Source organism: Pipistrellus hanaki (assembly GCF_964339955.1).
Source record: "Pipistrellus hanaki genome assembly, chromosome: 11".
NCBI classification, from domain to species: Eukaryota; Metazoa; Chordata; class Mammalia; order Chiroptera; family Vespertilionidae; genus Pipistrellus; species Pipistrellus hanaki.
Genome location: NC_140513.1, coordinates 27,437,765 through 27,461,767, shown reverse-complemented (window position 1 = coordinate 27,461,767; position 24,003 = coordinate 27,437,765). Strand labels below are relative to the sequence as shown.

The 24,003-nt window shown below is 42.4% G+C and overlaps 2 protein-coding genes across 3 annotated transcripts; one reads left to right on the top strand and one right to left on the bottom strand.

Annotated features, from left to right (window-relative positions):
- Nucleotides 1-922: 922 nt before the first annotated feature.
- On the bottom strand, nucleotides 923-13,743 carry BAG1 (BAG cochaperone 1). 2 transcript variants are annotated; one of them, XM_084897994.1, is made up of 7 exons: nucleotides 13,083-13,743; nucleotides 10,945-11,073; nucleotides 8,799-8,881; nucleotides 7,054-7,167; nucleotides 4,828-4,935; nucleotides 3,941-4,003; nucleotides 923-3,120 (listed from the first exon to the last, which is right to left on the bottom strand). In XM_084897994.1, the coding sequence occupies exons 1-7, from the start codon at nucleotides 13,726-13,728 to the stop codon at nucleotides 3,031-3,033; spliced, it is 1,233 nt and encodes a 410-aa protein (XP_084754120.1). In that variant the 5' UTR covers nucleotides 13,729-13,743; the 3' UTR covers nucleotides 923-3,030. The 2 variants fall into 2 exon arrangements, with proteins under 2 accessions (XP_084754120.1, XP_084754121.1); XM_084897995.1 differs by lacking the exon at nucleotides 10,945-11,073.
- A 101-nt stretch (nucleotides 13,744-13,844) lies between these two features.
- Nucleotides 13,845-22,741, top strand: CHMP5 (charged multivesicular body protein 5). Its single transcript, XM_084898011.1, has 8 exons — nucleotides 13,845-14,109; nucleotides 15,153-15,257; nucleotides 16,611-16,657; nucleotides 18,572-18,665; nucleotides 18,802-18,873; nucleotides 19,321-19,429; nucleotides 21,005-21,117; nucleotides 22,035-22,741. The coding sequence occupies exons 1-8, from the start codon at nucleotides 14,041-14,043 to the stop codon at nucleotides 22,083-22,085; spliced, it is 660 nt and encodes a 219-aa protein (XP_084754137.1). The 5' UTR covers nucleotides 13,845-14,040; the 3' UTR covers nucleotides 22,086-22,741.
- The last annotated feature ends 1,262 nt before the right edge of the window (nucleotides 22,742-24,003 follow it).

Genomic DNA, 24,003 nt, shown 5'->3' with positions numbered 1-24,003 from the left:
GGCCCCATCTATGTCATGTGACTGTGCTGGTCTGGCCTGATTTCGCCAAAGTTTCTTTAGGATTTTTCAAATTGGAAACAAGGGAAACACTCAGTTCCTCTCAGGCAGTGAAGCTGTTTCCTACTTCATGGAAGAAGCAGGATTGAGAGAATGATGCTGACATGATGCTGAAGATCTCGAGAGCAATTCCAGGCAATGTTTTGAGTTCCTGAAGCCCAGCTGTCCTTGAACTTCCAATTACATGAGATAACTTGAAATCCTGTCAATAAATTTCCATTTCAACAATGTCTTTGAAATTAGGTTTCTGGTTCTTTCAACTAAAAGGAGCATAACCCCCAGATAAGAAAGGGATTCTCAGAGGAGGTAATCTTTACATTATGGAGGGTAATTAGGAATTGTTGACTAAATAGACCGCATGTGGAGGAATCTTATAGTTCTATGAGGCTGAAGGAAGTTTTGGGGATTATAGAGCCTCATTTGTTCCCCTGAATTAGGGCGGATCATGTTCTAGGAAAGTGAGCAATTGAGAAGGGATGTTCTCTCCCTGCTCACAAGCAGATACCTTCTGGATGGGCAGGTCTGTGCAGGGAAGGCAGTGTGGCCAAGTCCCAGTAACCACCCTGAACATTTGCTAAGCAGCCCATGACTTAGGGCCCCTTTGCTCAACCTTTAAATTAGGGGTGTCGAACTCAATCAGAGAAGGGGCCAAAATCTAAAATCCAGCCTAAATCGCAGGCCGAATGGTTTACTGAACAGTCATAAACTGACAATGTCATAAACTGACAGCGGAGTGCAGTGATGACAGCGCGGTGCGGGCCACATTGCAAGGCCTGGCGGCCTGGATTTTGCCCGCGGGCCTTGTGTTTGACACATGTGCTTTAAATGATGACTGTTAATACTGTAAATTCCAATGCGTTTGACATTTTGTTTTACAAATATTTATTGAACATCTACTATAAACCAGACAATGTGCTTGAAATACGCTATCAACTAAACAAAGAAGCTCCTTAACCCAGGGAACTTATAGTCAAGTATAAATGGCAAAAATTAAATTAGGTAATACCATAAATAAATCATCAGAGATTATGACACTTGCTGTGAAAGAAAAGTTATGACAAGCTGTGAGAGGGGACTTGATATGTTCTCAGACAGTCCACGGAAGAGGCATTAGGTTCTGAAGGACAAACACCCCTAGGAAAGGGGTGGCAATGGTGGAAGGGTGGCAAGGAGCTGTCCAAACAGAAGAATGGTGAGTGCAAAGACCCTGGGGCAGGAGAGGGCACAGAGCACCTGAGAACCTGAACGAAGACCAGACTGGCTGACCACACTGAGCAAACAGGAGAGTGGCCCAACATGAGATGGGAAAGGGAAGCCATTGGATGGGACTGACATGATAAGATTTGTACTTTATATCACCCACGATGCTCTGTGGAGAATGAATCAGAGAGGACCAGAGAGCAAGTGGGAAGACCAACATGGACGGAGGGAAAGAGAAAATAAGAGCAAACACACATCCCTATGTCAATAGGGAGGCAGGACAGTAGAGATAAGAGCACGGACTCTGGATCAAACTGCCCAGCTTGGTGTCCTGGCTTAGTTACTAACTCCATGACTTTAGCAAATTACCTAAGCTCTGTTTCCTCATCTCTGACATGGATGAGTATCTATCTCCTAGGTTGTCTGAGGATTAAATGACTAGTACATCATGTGTACTTAAAATACTATCTAGTACATCACATGTACTTAAAATACTATCTGGCACACAGTAACTTTTTACTGAATATTGTGGCCCAATTTGACACAGCTACTCCATAAAGCAGTTACGTACTGAATTGCTCAGATTACAGTTGGTGGTGGGCTGGGCCCTGAGCTTCATCCACTTGTCCACTCCATACCACCTTGTCCTAGTCCCACCCACACAGTCCTAAGTTCCTGGAACTTCAGTGATGCCCTGTATGAAAAAATGGGGTGACAGAAGCTGACCAGTTTAAGAGTTCTAGCATGCAGAGCTGTTGATCTCCAGTTAGGGTGCTTACAAGAGGCAACCGATCAATGTTTCTCTCTCACACTGATGTTTCTCTTTCTCTCCCCCCTGAAAAAATAGTTTAAATACTCTGATTGCTGATGTGTGTGTAGTTTTTTAAAAAATAACAATAGGTGGTGGGATGGGGAGGGGAAGGTCACAAAGTGGACAGGAACAGCCTTGAAGGAAATATAGATCTCAGGACATACAGTGGACAGAAATGCCGTTGAAGAAACTCCCGAAAAGTTTATGGCTGTCTTCACCATCTGTCTGCTTTACTTACTCTGTTCCCCTCTATGCCCTTCCCGAGACATGATTTTGTCTTGGTTTCAAGCAGAGACTCCATCAACACTGGGTTCTACCTCCTACAGATTTGCTAGGGGACAAGGAAGCCCATACATCAACCACAGGCCCCACCCCAGGAATGGCCCCCTGAGATCTCCTGGCCCGGGGCTGTGCAGGTTCACTGGAAAGTAAGTACAGAGTCTGTGAACCAACACCACCACCATTCCAGAATTAGGTCACAATGAGGGATATTTGGACTACTGTGTACCAAACACCTGCTCCAAGCTATTTCCAACATTCCTGACTAGATACAACCTCCAAACGATTCTGATTTACATCTACGGGACTATGGGACCACAAGGGCAAAAAGGCCTCATGTATCTGAAGATCAGGGTGGCCTATAAATCTGAACTACTCCAGGACAAACGAAAGCACCCAAAGGTCAAAAGACATGGGAAGATTTGGGCTCTCAGCCACATACAGGCAGAATGAGGAAACAAACAAGAGCTCTACATAAGATTATAAACACAATACTTGTTCACTGAGAACAGGTGTACCATGGAGGTTTTAAGCAGGGAAATATGCTGAGGTGTAGGAGAAAGAAAACTGGCAATTGGCCAAGTGGCCCAGCAGCCTTGGAGAAATCAGGTAACTCTTGTTGCAGAGAGGGCAGAGCTGGTGGCACTGTTCTTCAGGGCAGTGCAGCCTCTCCCCGCCTCTCCTCATTTGGCCAGGGCCAAGTTTGTGGATTGCAGCTGCTCTATCTCCTGGCAGATGTTCTGCTCCACTATGTCGCACTCAGCTAGGAATGCCTGAAAGATCAATGCAGGGCAGTGAGGGTCCACCCAGAGCTAGGCAACCCAAAGGCTCTGTGCTCAGCCATTCTGGAGAACCCATGGGTGACGGACTCATGCTGAAACAGGCTGTGCACGGAGGGCCTGGGCTCCCAAAGTAAAAGGATAGGGAAATGCAGGACCAGGGTTTCTTGACGATGCTCTAGGCCAGTGGTTGGCAAACTGCTGCTCTCGAGCCACATGCGGCCTTTGGCTCTTTGAGTTTTTAGCAAAGGCCAGCTTAGGAGAACCCTAATTATGTTATTAACATATATAAACTTAAATATAAATTTTTAAGTTTAAAAAATTTGGCTCTCAAAAGAAATTTCAATCATTGTACTGTTGATATTTGGCTCTGTTGACTAATGAGTTTGCAGACCACGGGTCTAGGCCCATAACCACCAAAAGGATGGTGAGGAGAGGAAGGAAGCCTTGACGCTGCACAATTTCAGGGGACACTATACATATGAATGGTGCCTCTTAGAACTGTATAATGTGTCAGCCCATCTGCTCTACAGTGATCTTCCTTCCTAATCAGTTTAAATTCAGACATAATTACAGGGACATGAAAGGAGCAATTCTCTTATATTATGGGTTCATGCTAACTAACAACCAAAACAAAAAGCCACACAACTTCTACTATATCCTTCTTTGAACAGATAAACACATACACCAACCCTTTATACCACGCATGTCAAACTCAAAGGCTAACATGGGCCAAATAAATGAGGCATGTGGCCCACAGGCAGAGAGTTTGACATGCTTGCTTTACACTGTGTTGCTCTACCACACAACTCACCTGAACCTTTTTCACCAAACTCTTCCTTTTCAGTCTACTTTCTTTGAAATTTTCTGGCAGAACCTATGGAAGAATAAGTTGACACATAAATACTTCGATGAAAATGATGTAAGAACACATCAGAAATATCCATAGTATACCAAGTAGGTCATGAGTCACCAATGGGAATGAGACATGAATTCCAGGAATAATTTTTCTGGGTCGGTATCCTACACGACCCTTCCATGGCTCTTGCTCCTATAAAAGCTCCCTTTGTTCCCGTAGAAACTGATGTGTAATGTGGACTTTGTTCTTTCACGGTTTCCTATGTAAGGATACTATGTTGTGGCCATACCATGAGCTCACTGTGGCAAGAAAAGCACCTTTTACTTCTTTTTTATAAGCCCCTTCCTGTTACCCCATCCTCAAATCCCAAGCAGAGTAATTTACCCTCAAGAATGAGGCATCAGGCTAGTAATATCATTTATTATCATCTATAAAAGGGAAAGTGGTGTCAGTGATTCCCAACAGCCTCACAAGAACTGGGTCTGACTGAATTCTGTACAGGTAATGAGCTCAGTGGGATATCAGTCACATGAATAACAGGAAAGTGAAGCCCTGTTTCTCTGACCACGAGACCATAGACCATTTGGATCCAAGTTTCATGAGGATTAGGTGCTGCTAGCACACATTAATAAAAATGCTAAAGGTCCTATGCTGGCGGGATATGAGTGGCTGAAAATTAGGAACTGTCTTACCTTCCTGTGTATTCACCTAAGACCTAACAGTATCTTGCATTCAGCAGGTGCTCAACATCCTCAGACAATAAGGCCTCGTTACTGAAAGAGTGCGACAGGCTGAAATATAGTCAAAGGAACCTAGTTCTTCTCAGGTGAATATTTACTTACTAGTGTATCAATCTCCTCCAAGATCTTCATAAACTGCTCGATTGTGGCTTTTACTTTCCTATCCAGTTTGCAGAGTGCTTCAGCTTGCAAATCCTTGGCCAGAAAACCCTGTGGAGAAATAATGCATTCTTGCAAGAATTCCTTGGGGCTGATGAAGGATGCCAAGCTGAGGTACTGATGAAGGAGCCACACTCTGAATCCGTATTCCTCCCAATAGGCTGGGCCAGACCTCAGACCCACAACTTCATCTCTTGGGGGAAAAAAGAAAAGCTGGCCCTAAGCCACCCTAAACACTATAATAGGCCACTCTAAAATAAACATCTGGGGCTGCAAATGCCTCCTGAGGCCTGGCTTCAGCGAAGCCAGAAGAGCATACCTACACACAGGAGGCAGACATGAGGAGCACAGGGTTTAGATGTGATAGGGCTGCACTTGAATTCTGACTGCCATTTACTTGCTTGTGATCTTGAGCAAGTTACTTAACCTACCTGTGCCTCCGTGTCGTTTTTTAAAATAGGGATTATGATACTCACACCCCATTAGGATTACTGTGAGGATAAAGGGGTATATATGTAGACCCTTAATATAATTCCTGACACAGACATGCTAACAAAGGGCAGCATTTACATTATTTTTATTAAATTGTCTTGCAGTTTATTCACATTGCTTGGCCAAATGACCAGTTAGCTGGTGACAACAGGGCTCTCTGAAGATGTTTACAAAAGCCGAGAGTTACAGATGCAGATTTGACATGTGGTAAACATTAGCCAGCAATTTCAACTAAAGAATTTATAATATCAGAAATAGTCAAAAAAGATTTATGTCTAAAGATTTCAAAGAAGCATTATGAAAAATGGCAAAAGAACATTAGGTGATAGGAGGAAATCAGGCATTTGAAACAGGAGAGGTATTTGATGTGTGAGTTCTCCAAAGCTGACTTGAGGGTAAAGGGGGCAGGAATGTGGGTGGCCTCTGGGAACTGAAAGCAGCCCCTGGCTTATGATCAGCCCTCCAGCTACAAGGAACTGAATTCTGCTACAATCACAGAGGACCACGAGGTCCAGAAAGAAATGCAGCTCAGTTGACATCTTGATTTCAACCTTGTGAAATCCTAAACAGAGAACTTAGCTCAGCCATGCTGACTCCTGTCCCACGAGAACTGTGAGTTGAGCCAATGATAATAAAATTCATAGAAACGGGAAATGATATAACAAAGAAGTTGCCATAGTGCATAAGGAGAGCATTGGCTTGTTAGAATTGAAGGGCAGACTCCTGGTCTTTGGAAGGCTGCTTTCCAGTATGCTTACACGAGTGGTACTGAACTTGGATTATTTCTTGTTGGAGGGAGGCCTCAGAAAAAACCAACCCTGAACACACCTTGACCTTGAACTTCCAGCCTCCAGAACTGTGAGAAAATAAATTTCTACTGTTTATGCCCCCTAAGCAAACTAATACACATGACAAAATGCTTTGAATGGTTAAATCTAAGTGGGGAATGTACAGATGTTCATTCATTCTGCTCATTTTTTCAACTTTTCTATATGTTTGAAATGTACATATTAAAAAGTGGGAAGGACCAAAAAAAAAAAAAAAAAAGAACATTTGGTGATAAACAATAGTGAATTGGTTAAGTAAACCATGCTATGTAAGTTTTTAAAAATATGGTCATTTTCAATGACAGAAAATGTTCAAATTTTTATCCAATAAGAGAACAATTTACAAAGTGTACGTAACACCATATCAAATATTTTCTTAAGATGGAAAGGCAGATTCCAGTCTTTAGTAATGGTTATCTTTGAGTTGGGCCTTATAATTTTTATTTTCCATATTAGTGTTCATATGTTTATTTAAAAGTTATATACAATCAGCATATATTACTTTGTAATTAAAACATAACCATACATCTATTAAAGTTATAAAATGTGGAGGTCAAAGACAAATATGTGGTTTGGGGCTGTTTCTAATCCTTACTTGGTTTCTAATATAAGAAACCATCTCTTAATAAGAAATTGAGTTGGATGACCACCCCACTAAGATCCGCTCAACTTTTACCTTCTATGAATCATCGAAATATCCTTTGCTTTGCTAAACACTTTATAACAACTAGACCAGAGATTTCCAACCTTTTTCATCCCATGGCACACACAAACTAATTATTAAAATTCTGTGGCACTCCAAAAAAGAAAGTTCTTAGGACAGGTACAAAGTCAACACCCACAGAGTTACCTGTTGGATTCCAAAAAGCTCTTTATTCAACTCTCCCAGTTGGTCAGCTATCTTCTCCACAGACTTCTCTAGAATTTTCAACTTTTTTAGTTCAATTTCTTCCTCTGGATTGTTCTAAGATGTTTAAGAATAAAATAAAGCCAATAATTACCAAGAACACTATCCTGTCAGATAAAAAGTTTTTTAAAAAAATCATAATCGGACTAAACCACTCATCAAAAAGAAAGTCTTAACTCTGTTGCTTCTTGGAAAGCAAATTGGAGGATATACATTAAGTTTTCCATCTACAAAGACTCTAGACTAGAGAGACGGTATTAGGTAAACATTCTGGCAAGGTCCGGACAATTTGGACTCAGAGAATAGAGCCAGACTCAACCTCAGCCTAGGGCTGATCATTAACAGCCAGACTGATCCCTGGAGAGTCAATTACTTTTTAACACCTGTGAAGTATTCAGAATTTCTAGATAGGTGGAATTCTACTATTCCTTTAAATAGAATTACAAAATGTCATCCACCAACATAACAATGATGAATACTTTTATCACCAGCTTGTAGCTCACTGCCTCACCCTCCTGCTGATCTGTGATCCAGTTGTTACACGGTTGCTCGTTACACTTCACGGAGTAATGACTATTTGCATATTACACCTTTATTATATAGGATTCCCTCTATGCCAGATACTATCCCAAGCACATTACCTCAATGATTTGTTTTAAGCCTTATCAAAACCCAATGAGAAAACAAAAACAACAACAATGAGGTACGGTACTATTTTAAATGATGAAATTGAGGTTATTGTAACCTAAGGTCACTTTGCCCAAAAGAAATAGAACTGACATTTGAATCAGATATGGTTTTACATACCCCAGGACAGCTCTAATCAGGGGTCCTATAGTTTCTTCAAACTCAACCTTTGGGCTCTGCCCAATGCCCATCACCATTCTCCCGGACCCCTAACCAAGAAATCTGGAGTATTTCCCCTTCTCTCACCTAAACAATTGGTATCTGAGTCATATCTTCCTGCTTTTATACTATTCCAAATTATTCACATTCTACTTTGTGGCAAAATCCCCAGTGCCAGTCTCCTAGCAGTTCCAAGCCTGGATGGAATTCTCTTTGCCTCTTCTTTGCTAATCTCACCCTCTCTCCACTCTGTGTCAGCCACCTCACTCAAAGTAAGGGAACTTCATATGACCAACAATTCCACTGTGTCACAATGCAGGGCTGGCCATGGCCCTCTCTCATCACCAACAGGCTATTGTCCTCACCTGTCACTAACTGGCTCTTTTTCTCCCTCAGTTCTTTAGTCTGAACCTTTCTTTCTGGCCAGTTTTTTTACCTTCTGGGAGATTTTTAGTAAAAAGGGTGGTTAAAGGGAGAGAGCCTAAAACTTGTATTTATTTTTTAAATCTCCAGGCTTAACAAATTGTTCTTTTGCAAATCCCCTCTAAGTATGGCCTGTCTTAGGCACCTTATAACCAGACTGAGATTCTACCACCAACACAAAAGTTGTGTTATTGAGGCAGCACAGCTGCTCCTGACTTTCAGAGCGAGAACCTAACAGAAGCCAGAGGCCATGAGAACAACAAAACTGGTAACCCCATCACACAGATGGAGACTACATTTGTTTAGAGAGTGCTTCACCAATGCAGCATCTAGATCCCCAATTTTGCCTTCTGCACAGAAATATGCATAGAAGGCCTTAGCATTTGATTTGGTTGTGTTCTGGTGGAAAAAAAATTTACCTTTTTCCCAATTAACATGATCCGGCAACCATTTTGTATTCCAACTGCAGACAATGGCTTCTCCATTTCCTTCAGCGACTGTCCTGAAGAGAAGAAAAGACTGCCAAGTTGTAACAACTGCACATCATTGAAAACAGATTTCAGCAAGGGTCCAGGGGACAAGTGAGTTCACTAATGAGAAGAGGATAAGTTGGCGTAATCTTTCTAGAACTAGGTGTCTTGACTCAGTAATTTCACTTCAGCTATTAATGTAAACAAATAATTGGATGTGTGCCTGCACAATGACACTTTACAATAACTTTTAGTGCAAACTTATTCATATAGAGAGAAACGGGAAAGAGCCAAAAATTCAGGAATAGGGGACTGATGAACTATATATCAGTACAATAGAAGATTTTGTAGGCATTAAAGCTCATTTTTAAAAAGAAACTTCAAGGTCACAATGAATGTTGATAACCCAGTGTTATGAAAAAAAAAACAACAAACGAAAAAAAAACAACAAACGTTATAAAAACTGTATAATCAATATAAGCCTAGTTTTTTCAACTAAAAAAAAAGTCCACAAACAAGAATCCACACTTCCGGAAGCCAGAACAAACAAACACAATAAAAAGCTTGAACAGAAATATGCTAAAATGTTATGAGAGATTTTAGCCAGGAGGGCATTTCTTCTTTGTGTTTTTTTGTATTTTGAAACATGAATTTCTATTCCCTTATATAATTCTAAAGTAAAATGTTTTTATTTTTATTTTTTTATTTTATTTTTTATTGATTTTTTACAGAGAAGAGAGAGGGATAGTTAGAAACATCGAGAGAATCATCGATCAGCTGCCTCCTGCACACCCCGTACTGGGGATGTGCCCGCAACCAAGGTACATGCCCTTGACCAGAATCAAACCTGGGACCTTTCAGTCCGCAGGCCGACGCTCTATCCACTGAGCCAAACTGGTTTGGGCAAAAGTAAAATGTTTTTAAAATAAAAAACAAATAGTTACATTGTGAAGTATAAATAGAAGTACTTCCCATCACTAAATTCTTTGTGACTGGCACCAAATGAGATAAATCTGGCCCCATCAGAAACCAAAATAATGGGTTACCATGAGAATGGGAAGACAGAGGGTGGAGGTGTGGAGGAGATATGTGCGGCAGAAATCACATCATCCACTGGGTCTGCCAGGCTCCTGGTAAGTGTGTTCATACAACACCCTCTGTGTCAGCACTCTGCTGAGCATTGGACACACAGCAGTTTCTTTGCCCTCACAGAGTTTGTTATTCTAACAGAGAAATCAGATATTCAGCAACTACAAAAACAATTATGTAATAGTAATTTCAACATAAGTTATGCCGAAGTGGTAGGGAGTGCCATGTGAACATACAATGAGAAGAGGATATAACTTAGCCAGGAAAGACTGCCCATGGACTTCATAAAAAATGGTAAGATTGGGCCGAAACTGGTTTGGCTCAGTGGTAGAGCGTCCGTCTGCGGACTGAAAAGTCCCAGGTTCGATTCCGGTTAAGGGCATGTATCGGTTGCGGGCACATCCCCGGTAGGGGGTGTGCAAGAGGCAGCTGGTTGATGTTTCTCTCTCATCGACGTTTCTAACTCTCTATCTCTCTCCCTTCCTCTCTGTAAAAAATCAATAAATATATTTAAAAAAACAAACAAACAAACAAAAAAACGCTAAGATTGACGAAACAGGTTTGGCTCAGTGGATAGAGCATCAGCCTGCGGACTGAAGGGTCCCGGGTTCCATTCCGGTCAAGGGCATGTATGCTGGTTGCAGGCGCATCCCCCGTAGGGGGTGTGCAAGAGGCAGCTGATCGATGATTCTCTCTCATCTATGTTTCTAATTCTCTATCCCTCTCTCTTCCTCTCTGTAAGAAATCAATAAAATATATATATTTTTAAAAATGGTAAGATTTCTGCCACCCTCCTGTGACTTCAACTCTAATACCTGTCCAAATGTTTGGAAGTGTCCAGTACACAGTAGGTCCTCAATAAATATTTGCTGAGGAAAATAAATGAAGAAACAGCAAATAAGAATTGTCCAATTTTGAAAGCTAAGAGTTACCATTAGGTTTGGTTAAGCAATTTTAAATCGGTCGTTTAGCCATAAGGGCTCAAAGCTGGAAGAGAAATGCCTACCCTTAAATATGAGTTTCTGAAAAGGTAGCGGGACCCCTGTGGCTTCTTCAACAACCTGGGCCAGATCTTGGACAATTGGTTCACTACTGCCCTGTTGTGGGGTAACATGAAGGTCGTGCTTCTCATTGCCTGAGGAGAGAGAAAAGGGTTCAATTAAGAAAATTTTTCCACATGAACCAATATTGGCTGACACTTCATTATATTTATGTACCCAGCCTACAGCCTTCAAGGCCCAATTCATATGCCCCCTATTCCAATCAGCCTTCCCCATCTGTCCAGCTTTCTTCTGGTGATCTGCTCAAGGACTTTTGTTTCCACTATTATAACTGACAGTATGTGATATCAACTAATATCTGAGTACTTAACATGCACAAGGGGCTCACCAGTCTCATTTCATGCATTATCTTATTTAATCCTCAGAAAACCTCTATGATGTAGGTACTACCTATTATTCCCCATTTCACAGGTAAGTAAACTCTGAGTCAGTCCAGTTAAGACCTGTCTAGGGAGACCAACTGTGGAGTCAGCACTTGACCTCTGTTCCATGCTTTTTATCACAAGCCACCTGCCTCCTGTGGCCTGACTGCCCTGTAGTCTATATTGTACTGGCCTTTGTCTCCTTCGCTACAATGGGCAAGGGACTATTTTTCCTCCAAGTCTCTCCCACTGGGCACACCTGGACACATACATGGTTGGTGCTCAGTAAACAGACAAATGAGCCCTGGCCGATGTGGCTCAGTGGATCAAGGGCATGTACCTGGATTGCAGGTTCACTTTTGGCTTCCTCTGTGCTGTCGATGTGTCTCTCACATCAATGTTTCTCTCTCTCTCTTTTTGGTCTTCTCTCTGACTCTTTCTCCTTCCCTCCCTCTCTCCCTTCCACTCTCATAAAAGCAATGGAAAAAATATCCTCAGGTGAAGATTAACAAAAAACAGACAAAAATACACAAATGAGTGAATAGACTCAAAACAGCAGAAAATTTCTTTTTGGAGCAGAGGTGCCAATTCTCTTTCAGGTATATGGGCAGTAGGAGGTAGTCTGTTTACCATGCACCAGGCTAAGCTTTAAGCCTGCTCAACAGACAAGAAGTCAATGGGACAGGTGTTGTTGTTGTTTTTTAATATATTTTTATTGATTTCAGAGATGAAGGGAGGAGACTGAGAGAAACATCAATGATGAGAGAGAACCATTGATGTGCTGCCTCCTGTACACCCTCTACTGGGGATAGAGGCCGAAACTCAGGCCGGGACTCTTCAGTCCACAGGCCAATGCTCTATCACCGGAGGCAAACCAGCTAGGGTTGGGACAGGTGTAGGCAACTCTACCTCACCGAGAACAACTAGATGTCTGGTTAGGAGACATCCCAAGATCACTCAAAACTGCAGGATCCAGTTTGGCTCAGTGGATAGAGCGCTGCCTGTGGACTGGGGGATCCTAGGTTAGATTCCAGTCAAGGGCATGTACCTTGGTTGGGAGCACATCCCCAGTGGGGGGTGTGCAGGAGGCAGCTGATCCATGTTTCTAGCTCTCTATTTCTCTCCCTTTCTCTCTGAAAAAATAAAAATAAAAATCAATAAAACATATTTTAAAAACAAAACAAAACTGCAGGACCTAGAATTCTGGTCTTCAGATCTGAGGCCCTAGGGTCTCCCACGGTTGGTCCTGAGGAAACCCTCATGGACTTGGCTCGCCCATGAATCCACTGTTTAGTTCAGTGTTGACTCCAGCAGCAGACAGACCCAACAGGTGCCCAGAGTGTATGCTTGGACCCACGGCCCGCTCAAACAGTGTGCTCGACACACACAGGTGTCCAGACGTACTGAGCAGCCGTGCACATGGCCAAACACAAGCCTGACACAAAGACCCACAACTGTGCAGGCACACGTGAACACGTGCAACCAGCGCGCATTCGGAGATCAAACAAATGACCTGGAACAAAACACCGCGTCACAGAGAAAGGTGTACTGACCCAAGACCAGCACCAACACCGGCCCCACGGACACAAACAAGAACCCACACTTCCGGGCGCCAGGACAAACAGGACAGGCGCTTCCGGAGGACACGTGGCCCCCCCCCCCCCCCCACACACACACACAGACCCTGCCGAGCACAGAGCCCCCCGGCCACCCGTGCTCACTGTGGGTGACGGTCACGCTGAGTCCGGCTGCCGCCATTTCTACATTCTGGGCCACTTCTTCGTCCGGAGCGTCCTCTTCGCTCGGGGCCTCCTCCTCGCTTGGGGCCGCCTCTTCGTTCCCTACCACCTCTTTGCTCCCAACCACCGGTTCGTTACGGGCCACCTGTTCGCTCAGCACCTCCTCTCCGCTCCGGAGCCCCTCTTCGCTCCGGAGCTCCTCTGCGCTCCGGGCCACCTCTTTACTCCGGACTGAGCGAGGCCGCGCTCTCTTCCTCACCCGCGGCCCGCGCGCACCGGCGGCGGCGGCGGCGGCGGCGCCCCTGCGGGGTGCGACATGCCCTCTGGCCGCCCTCAGGCCCGATGATCGCTCAGAGGGAGGAGGACCGCGCTCGGCCGGCAACACCGACTGACGCGACTCCCGGCCCGGCCGAGCGGCGCGCCTCCGCGGGCCCTGCCGCCCGGGGCCCTGCCGCCCGCGGTCGCCTCTCGGTCTCCGCGCGCCACCGCGCTCCGCCAGACCCGCACTCGCTGCCTGCCCAGCGGTGGGAGCTGAGCGCCGCTCCGTGCGGTCCCACGGGGCCACTTCCGCGTCCCGCCCCGCCCCGGTCTTCCGGTCACGCCCCTTAGGGGCAAACCCCGCCCCCATCCCGTCCAGGGGAAGCCGCCCTGGGTCCCGCCTACTCTGATGAGGCCCCGCCTTGCTGACCTGAAGCCACGCCCTCACGTCATCCAGCGTGGCCACGCCCCCTGCTGACTTTCTATCCAGTACGTACCTCCAAGCTACGGGAGCTCTCCTTCCCCGGAAAAGGCCGGGCGGAACCCCCGACAAAGGGATCTGGGAACTCCGAGAGGCGCAGTGCGCTTGCGCACGGGGAGCCGGAAGTCAAGACCGAGGCGGTGTTGTCTTCGCTTCCGTTTCTGGTTCTGCTCCACTGTTTGGGTTTTCTTCGCGGCCAAGATGAACCGATTCTTCGGGAAAGCGAAACCGAAGGCTCCGCCGCCCAACCTGACTGACTGCATTGGCACGGTGGGCGCTTGACTGACTACACTTAAGCTAGGCTCGGGGCCTCTGAACCCCCTCCTTACTCCACCCACCTCCCGGCTCCCGGCTCCTACTCCTCCACCCCATTCCCGGTCCCGAGCCCATTAACACCTCGGCCCTTTCCACTCCACCTTTGTTCCTGTTACCCAGGTCATTCCTGACGCCACAAACCAGAGACCCCTGACCTATCACTGTCTCCCCCAACTGGCACCCGACCCTTGATGCCCACTGCCGCGTCTATTCGCTCTTTGCTTATCCCGTATACACTTCCCTCTGTCATTTACCCCTCTTTCATCCCAGGTCAGGACCCTCAGCCTGACATCCTAAGTCAACATATCTGTACCTGATCCTGGATCTCAGTAACAAAATTCAGAACCCTGGTCCTGGGCATTAAGCTACCACCTTTAAGAGACAGCATTAGATCTACAGCTCCAGCCAGTCTACAGCTCACGATTTCATTTCACACACCTGAGTCTTTAGCCTGACTAGTTTCTGTTTCTAGGGAAATTGCACTTAGTCGAGTGACTCTTAAATTATTTTTCTGTCCAGACGCACTTGAGGGAGACCTGGAAAATCAGAATCTGGGGGATGGAGTATAGTGTATAAAAGCCTCCCAAAGTTTCTGTTTGGGTATTCCACTCCTCCCACCCCTCCCCTTGGGCAAATGCTAGTAAAGAGCCCAGCCCAGGCTGGAAGCCTGGACCTCCAAAGTGTTTTCCACCCTTCACCATATGATCCTCTTTATTTTTCTTCCTCCATATTCCTTTCTCTCTTGCTTCTTCTCATGTAAGTATTTATATATATAAAAGCGTACCACCTGTCCACTGAACAATGGGTGGACCAGTTCTATGATGCTCACTGGCCACCAGAGGGCAGATCCTCAATGCAGGAGCTGCCCCCTGGTGGTCAGTGCCCTCCCACAGCCAACCCTCTACAGGCCTAGGGATCCCCCACCCACACACAAATTCGTGCACTTGGCCTCTAGTATTACAATAACTACCATTGCCTTTTATTTTTTCCCCCTTAAGGTGGACAGCAGGGCAGAATCCATTGACAAGAAAATTTCTCGACTGGATGCTGAGCTAGTGAAGTATAAGGATCAGATGAAGAAGATGAGGGAGAGTCCTGCAAAGGTAAGGGAGGCAGGAGCTGCCGTGACAGCCTAATTTGAGCACCTGTGAAAATAGCATGTGTTGAAGGGCTGCTGAGAGATAACAGAAGGCACACTCACAGTCTGGTAAGTAGAAAACCTATGTGAGGGTGTATCCTTTAGGGAAGAAAGTTTACAACCAGATATGAAATGGAGACTGGGATTTGACCTGATGGAGGGAAGATACTGATCACATGTCCAAAAGCATGTATGTGGGAATTAGCATATTCTGCTGAAAAGGTGGCAATCTGGAGAGAAAGATAAGCCATGTTCAGGCATAATGAGTTGCCAAGCTGGTCCTGTTAGATAGGTGTAATAGACTGATTAAGGAGGAGTATGCTGGGGAAAAAGTGGCCTTGATAAAGTCACCTTATTATTTTCCTCTTCTGCTAGGTAGAAACATAGAGTACTGTACTAAAGTGCATGGATTGTGGATGTAGAACTACCTTCTTTGCTTCTATCTTTATAATATTAACCATTTGAGTGAGGACAAGTTACTTAGCATCACTGAACTTCAGTTTTCCCATCTGTAAAATGGGGATAATATCTACTTAATAGTGTGAGGATTACATGAAGTAATTAATGTGACCTACAATGCACTGTGTCTAGTACATAGAAACATTCAGTAAATGTTAGGTATTATTAATGTCTGTGAAGTAATAATATCTGCTTTTCCTCCATTGGAGGAGACAAATAAAATGATTTATGGAACTGTATAGAAAGTGACAAGGTAAGAGACAAGCAGCTTTTTTCAGCCATTTTAATGACCAGAAGCAGGAAAGCTCATTTAGATTAGATGGGATGAAAGCTTAAATCATGGTGGTAGTCGGGAGAATGATATGATTCAATCTGAAAGTGAGTTCTGACAATCAGTAATAACTGTTCACGAAGAGACAACAGAGAGAGGAAAGGTAAGGTTGATGCAAAGGTTCTCATAGAAGAAGTGAGAGATCGATGGGGCTGTTAGTAATTCCCAAGGAGAGCAGGTTGAGGAGTTTGTGTGTGTTTTTGAGTTTGAGTGGATAGCAGGATGTCCAAGTTGGGGATCTCCTAAGGTAAGTGGATATACAAAATCGCACTGTTGGGGCTGGGGTGGGATTAATATAATAGGCACTAGTAAAAAGACATGCAGTTCTTAGGCTGAGATATGGGATGCAAAGGCAAAGAAGAGTTGAGTCTTAATGACTATTCTTGGGAGTTGAAGAATAATACAGGAGACACCGTATCGGTTAATCTGAAGAAGAGAATGAGTAGATATGTACATTTGGGGATATGGAAGATTTCTTTTACCATATACTTTTTACTTCTTTTCATTAAAATCTATTTTTCTCCTCAGAATATGGTCAAGCAGAAAGCTTTGCGGGTTTTAAAGCAAAAGAGGATGTAAGTTGTATGCAAAATCTCCTTTCTTCCACAGGTTTGACCAAAAGAAATGATCTTCCATTCCTTCAGGTTTTTATACCATTTTATAAGCATTCTTCGTGTAATTACAAATTTCATGTACATATATAGTTAGCTGGCATTTTCTTCCCCTCTATATTTAGCAACATTTGTTGTAGCACCATTCATTTAAAAATTTTTTTTTTTTACTCCTCACCCTAGGATTTTTTTTTCTATTCATTTTCAGAGAGAGTGAAATGAAGGGAAGAGGAAGAGAGAGAAAGATCGATTGGCAGATTGCCTCCTACAGGCTTCCCAACCAGGGGCAGGGAGCGAACCCATAGGTGCCCTTGACTGGGAATTGAACCCATGACCCTTGGGTCTGTGGGCCAAAGCTCCAACCATTAAGCCAAACCACCTAGGGCTCTCCATCTAGATTAGTCCTGCAAAGGTTAGTTACCACAAATGGATAGTTACCACCAGTCCACTGAACAACGGGTGGACCAGTTGCTATGATGCTGGTCCTCCAAGTTGCCAAGCCAGTCCTCTTAGATAGGTGTAATAGACTGATTAAGGAGGAGTATGCTGGGGAAAAAGTGGCCTTGATAAAGTCACCTTATTTCTTATTTTCCTCTTCTGCTAGATAGAAACATAGAGTACTGTACTAAAGTGCATGGATTGTGGATATAGAACTATCTTCTGATATGGATGTTCTATATTTTTGCTGATATGGATGTTCTATATTTATGCTGTCCAGTTCAAAAGGTTTTAGCCATGGGTGGCTATTGAGTGCTTAAAATGTGGCTAGTATGACTAGAAATTGAAGTTTTAATTTTATTTAATTTTAACAATTGAAGTTTAAATAACCATATATGGCTAATGTCTTCTGTATTGGACTGCCCAGATCTATAGGGTTTGGTTCTCCCATTATTTATTTAATAGAGTTTGCCTTAAAAAAAATATATATATATATATAATTTTTTTTTCATTGATTTCAAAGAGGAAGGGAGAGAGATAGAAATACCAATGATGAGAAAGAATCATTGATTGGCTGCCTCCTGCACACCCCACATTGGGGATCGAGCCTGCAACCTGGGCACGTGCCCTGACTGTGATCAAACCATGACCTCCTGGTTCATAGGTTGACACAACCATTGAGCAACACCACCAGGAAGAGTGTGCCTTTTTAATTTTTGTTTGTGAAATTGGGAATCTTGGATATTTGTTCCCTCCCACTAGGAGATTTTTTTTTTTTTAATTTACTGATTAAGGTGTCACATATTAGTCCTCATCCACCAGAATATTTAAGGGTCCTTAAATAGTCTTACCCTTTGACCCAGAATTCCGCTTCCAGGAATTTAGCATAGGAAATAATGTAAAACATTATAAAGGCATATATATTAAGACCTTGTAGCAACAAATGTTATAATATTAAATGGAAAATAGTGTTATAACTAAAATACATACAAAAGAAAAAGACTGGAGGGTTGCATCAAATGATATTTGCTTGATTAAAGCAGTGATTTTCAATAGGCGTGCTGCAAGAATTTTTAAAATACGCAATACCTGACAAGTCAGGAGCACTGACCTCTTTTCCCTTAGATTACCAAATTAAAAAACGACAACAGCCAACATAAAAATAGTCATCTGGTGTGAATTCATCAAAACAGCATCTATTTTCTTGTCAGATTGGCAAAAATATATTTTTTGGTCTACTGCAGAATTTTAGTAATTAGTTTAATGTGCCATGAAATGAACAAGGTTGAAAATCACTGGGTTAGAGTGATTGTTTTAGCCAATTTTTATTGTATATTTAAGAACCTTTATAAAAAGAAAATTCTTATTTAGTATTAGACATACTTCCTTCTTGATGGTTTATATCTGTCTCACATTCACCATTCTCACTTACTCTAAAAGGTATGAGCAGCAGCGGGACAATCTTGCCCAGCAGTCCTTTAACATGGAACAAGCCAATTACACCATCCAGTCACTGAAAGACACTAAGACCACGGTACTTCCGTAGCACCTTTTCCCGTGATTTTATTTTATTTTTGTACTCTTGTGCTCTTTCCCATGGTTTTTAAAAGACAGTTTAACCAGCATAGCTTCTTAAGACATTGCATTTTTTTCTTAATCTTTTTTTTTAGGTTGAAGCTATGAAACTGGGAGTAAAGGAAATGAAGAAAGCATACAAGCACGTGAAAATTGATCAGATTGAGGTGAGATGTATACTGGCTTCTGTAAGAATGTACTAGTTTCTGCACACCCAGCAGGAGCCAGGCTGCTGCCTCTGCCCTGGTCTCCCAGTTTTCTTTCCAGGCTCATACCTCCCTTCAGTGCCTTCTGCATAAAAGTGTCTCCATTAACTGCAGGTTTAAATGCTAATTGCAGTGTTTGTTAAATAAAGAAAACGTTCTTTATTGTCTACATGGTTCTCTGTGTAGGCTGTTTGGAGTGAGCAGGCCTGCAGGGGGGCAGTTGGGGGTGAGCAGGCTGGCAGGGGAGCTGTCAGTTGTTGACAACTTGTTTTGTGCTCTGCATTTTTTTTTTTTACATCATCTTTTAAAAAATTACTTCTTTCTAAGTTCAGAGGAGAGTACAGGGCAAGAGAGAGGTATAGTAAAATGGTAAGAAATTAATAAAAATCGTGTCATATATTCCTATAGGATTTACAAGACCAGCTAGAGGATATGATGGAAGATGCAAGTGAAATCCAAGAAGCACTGAGTCGTAGCTATGGCACTCCAGAGATAGATGAAGATGATCTAGAAGCAGGTAAAGTTTTGGGAAAAGCAATGCATGTGTAATGTCAGAGTCTGAAAGGAGCAACTTTCCCAAATGCTAGAGAAAATTCCTGTGAGGGTTACTTGAAAAGTAGTTTATGGTCCAGTCTTTGGGAAGACAGCTTGAGAGGCAGCCACATTGGACTTGCACACTCTACCTACAACTTTGGGATGGACAAGCTCTGAAGGAAGGTCCACTCAAAGGACTGTGCTGACCGGTGCTTGGTATCTAAACACTGCATTTCCCTACTGTTTTCCTTTTGATTTTGGTCTTCCTATTTTGCTACTTGAATTCCTGTCCCTCAGACTAGCAAAGCAGATCAAGAAATAGCAGTTGATAAGTACTTGTCATGCATCTACTATATACCAGACACTGCTAGGTTTGGAGATTCAGCACTGGAGAAAACAAATATGACCCCTGAATTCAATACAGGGGTAAGAAACTGCTTCTTTCAAGTAATTAATTACAAGAGCACAAGTGGTCAGAGAAGTGTGGGGTGCCATGAAGCACATAACTGGGGAATCTAACACATTTGGGATGGGGGTGGACATAGGACCTAAAGGATGAGCAGGGCCCGCCGGCTGCCATCGCTCAGAGGTTGAGCGTTGACCTATGAACCAACGGGTCACAGTTCTATTTACAGTCAGGGCACCCTAGAGCCTCCCCAACCCTACTCATTTCTTAATTTTTTTTTTAAATATATTCTATTGATTTTGTACAGAGAGGAAGGGAGAGAGATAGAGAGCTAGAAACATCGATGAGAGATAAAATCTACAATGTACCCAAAATTTTCTTATTTTCTTATTTCCCATCTAGAATCTCCCCCAATGAGTTTTTGCCTGCTATTATCCTTCCTCCTGGTCACTTTCTACTCACTTTACCATACACTTTTTTGAAAAGCCTGATTCATGTAATGATTACTTAGTATACAACAATTTCTGCCTATTTTCATTGTCTTCTTTCAAGTTCATCAATAAATGAGAGAGAATTTATATTTAACGTTATCAGGATTTTCTCATTTGAATTGGTCAACTGATAACTATAGATTCTTCTCGTGAAGACTGGGGGCCTTATTAACCCATGAAGAATGTTTGTTTTGTTTGTTTCATTTTTTTATTATTATTTTTAAATATATATATATATTTTATTGACTTTTTACAGAGAGGAAGGGAGAGAGATAGAGAGCTAGAAATGTCGATGAGAGAGAAACTCAACCAGCTGCCTCTTGCACACCCCCTACTGGGGATGTGCCCGCAACCAACGTACATGCCCTGACCGGAATCGAACCTGGGACCTTTCAGTCTGCAGACCAACGCTCTATCCACTGAGCCAAACCGGTTTCGGCTGTTTGTTTTATTTTGATTTTGTTTTTTCGTAGATTTTATCACATCAGTTCCATTGAAAATTGCTTATAATGCAAATCTTTTATTTTGAAAATAGAAATTAGTAATCCCTTTTCCTTTGTTTTTATATGTTCTTTTAATAAATAATTGGGCTTTCTTAACACAAGCTGCCAGTTTTCTTGGTTCCACATTTTTTTTTTTATGTTGACTATTTCAATTTCAGAGTTGGATGCACTGGGTGATGAACTTCTGGCTGATGAAGACAGTTCTTACTTGGATGAAGCAGCATCTGCACCTGCAATTCCAGAAGGTGTTCCCACTGACACAAAGAATAAGGTGAAAGCTTTTTCTGTTTATAATTTCTATGCCAATCATAAAGGTTTATGCTTGATCACCAGCTGGGATTCTAAAAAGTACTATTAAGTTTAAACAAGGAAAGACTGTCTCGGTCATTATTTTGGGTACCCTTGAAAGCCCAGTTCTCTTGCATTAGATTATGAACAAGCTGTGTAGATGGTGTCACAGAGACCCAGGAATGTTTTTATACAATGACTATTTAATACTAGAGGCCGGGTACACAGATTTGTGCACCAGTGGGGTCCCTTGGCTTGGCCTGTACCCTCTCGAAATCCTCAAGGGATGTTGGACTGCTGGTTTCAGCCCGATTCCTGCAGGTCAGGCCAAGGGATCCCACCGGTGCACAAATCCCTACACCAGGCCTCTAGTAAGCATATAAGATCTTTGGTTAATCTCTTCCCATCCTCCTTCCTCCCCCCTTCCCTCTGAGATTCATCACTCTGTTCCAGCTTCATCACTTCCTTCTTTACCTTTCATAAAAAAATCTCATTCTCATCTTCTGATTTTGATTTTCATGGATTAAACATTTGGAGATGAGTTTTAACCATTAAATATTTGTAATCATTTTTTTTTTTAATCAGTTGAAAAATAGTGGCACTATGAGAATATGCTAAGTGAAATAAATCAGGAAAAGCTAAAGAACTACATGATTTCACTCATATGTGGGATATAAAACTAAAACTCATGGACACAGACAACAGTGTGGTGATTATCAGAGGAAAGGGACCTAATATATTGTTTGGGTGATGAGCACACAGTATACTATATAGATCTTGTATCTTAGAAATGTACACTTAACCCTATATGATCCTGATAGCCAATATCATCCCAATACATTTAATAAAAATTTAAGAAAAGATAAGTAGTGGCGCTAAAATATTGCTCCCTTTTTACAGGATGGAGTCCTCGTGGATGAATTCGGATTGCCACAAATCCCTGCTTCATAGACTTGCATCGCTCAAGTACATCTTGTAAAATAAATACATATTCTGGGACTAGGAAATATTTATCTTTCCAAATTTACCACGACAGATTATGGCTTCTTTCCTTTCTTTGAAGGAAAAGTTAATTACATTACTCTTTTTTTTTTTTTTTTTTTCCGTTAAGAGACTCAACGTTTGGGGGATGCTTTCTTTGTACTAAATTTTTATTCCTTTTCTCTTAGGAAAGACTAACTTACTGAAACGTATCAATGGGCATGTATGATTTCATTCCTTAATAATTTGAAATAAAATCAAGGAAATGGGACTCTTTAGATTTTAAGATAGTTTAACTCCACAATCTCAAATTGACCTGATAAAATTGATAAGGCAGATGGGATTTCTGGAACTGTTAATATTATGATTCAAAATCATTTTCTATTGTGGTAATATAGGTTGGTTAAAGTGATGGCTGTTTTTGAAGAGTATTGTTATGTCTTGTGAGTAAACCATTACTGTGTCCAATATTGGAATGGAATTATTGCTATGTCATGAGTGGATGGTTTTATTCTATGGTTCCCTCAGTATTACAGCCTGACTTGTAATCAGTAATGAATATTTCTTGATATTTAATGTATAGGACATTTATTTATACTCAATAAATATTTTTCAAAAGGATATAACTTTAATAATATCACTTCCGCCTGAAACTTCCACTGTAGAAACCACAAATTAAATATAATTTTAATGTTGCTTGGCCAGTGTTGCTCAGTGGTTGAGCATGGATCTATGCACCAAGAAGTCATTGGCTCGATTCCTGGTCAGGGCACATGTCCAGGTTACGGGTTCAGTCTCTGAAAGGGGACATGCATGGAGCACCTGATAAATATTGATAGTTCCTTTGGATGTGGAGAGAGCAGAGTGCCTGAAGAATGGCTCCTCTTTGATTAACACATCCAATAGCAACTTGGGCTTACTCTTCACGGGTGGCAGGATACTATGACCTTCCTGTGACATTATGCCCTATACATGAAAAAAAAAAGAAAAAAAAAATATTGATAGTTCTTTCTCATCCATGTTTCTATCTCTTTCCCTTCCTCTCTCTAAAAATCAATTTCAAAAATTTAATATAATTTTAATATCAATTCAGCCTAAAAACTCCACTATAGAAATCGATTTTACCCGGTGGTATTGTGGTATAGAGGAAAGATTGAGGAACAATCCAGGCTTGGGCCCTGGGTCTGCTATGTAATAACTATTAGTAGCCCTCCTCGCTTCTATTTCCTTAGTAAAATTGTGCTTACCTCACAAGGCTCTTGTGAGGAATAATGGAGATAATTGTCATTAGTACTTTGTTAGCTGCAACATGCTATTTTCACATAAGGGTTTATTTACAATAAAAAAGCAGGGGCTTCTTTCTTTTCTTGAGAGTGCTACGGCAAGTCCAGCACCTCCCTACCCCCGTACTCGCTGGCCGCAGGCCAGATGGGACTTGGTGGGAAATTGCACTGGTCAGCCACCACCAGTGCACACGTAAGTCCTAATAAACCCATCTCTTTCACAGCCAGTCATCCAGTTTGTTTATTTGGAATCCACAAACAATATGCTAAGGTTTTTTCAGACCTCAGTTCTTTGCATAAAATAGGAAAGGCAGAATAGATGTTTGTTTACTTCCATTTATTTACAAGTTTGGAAAATAATCAATAGGTTTCCTAGTGTACCAGTAATAAATTATTGCCTTTCAGTTCCAAATTTACCTTTTTGCCTGCTCTGTGAAATGGATTTGAGCCTTTTAAATATTTATCCCTTGCCTGCTTTCAGGTATTAAGCTTTATCAGTAGAGGGCACCAGAGAGATATTACAGGCAAAAAGGGGTTTGTTTCCTGTTTCTAGTTAGGCTTCTGTGTTCTGGGCAGCTTCTTCGCTGTCTGGCTCCTGTAAGGCA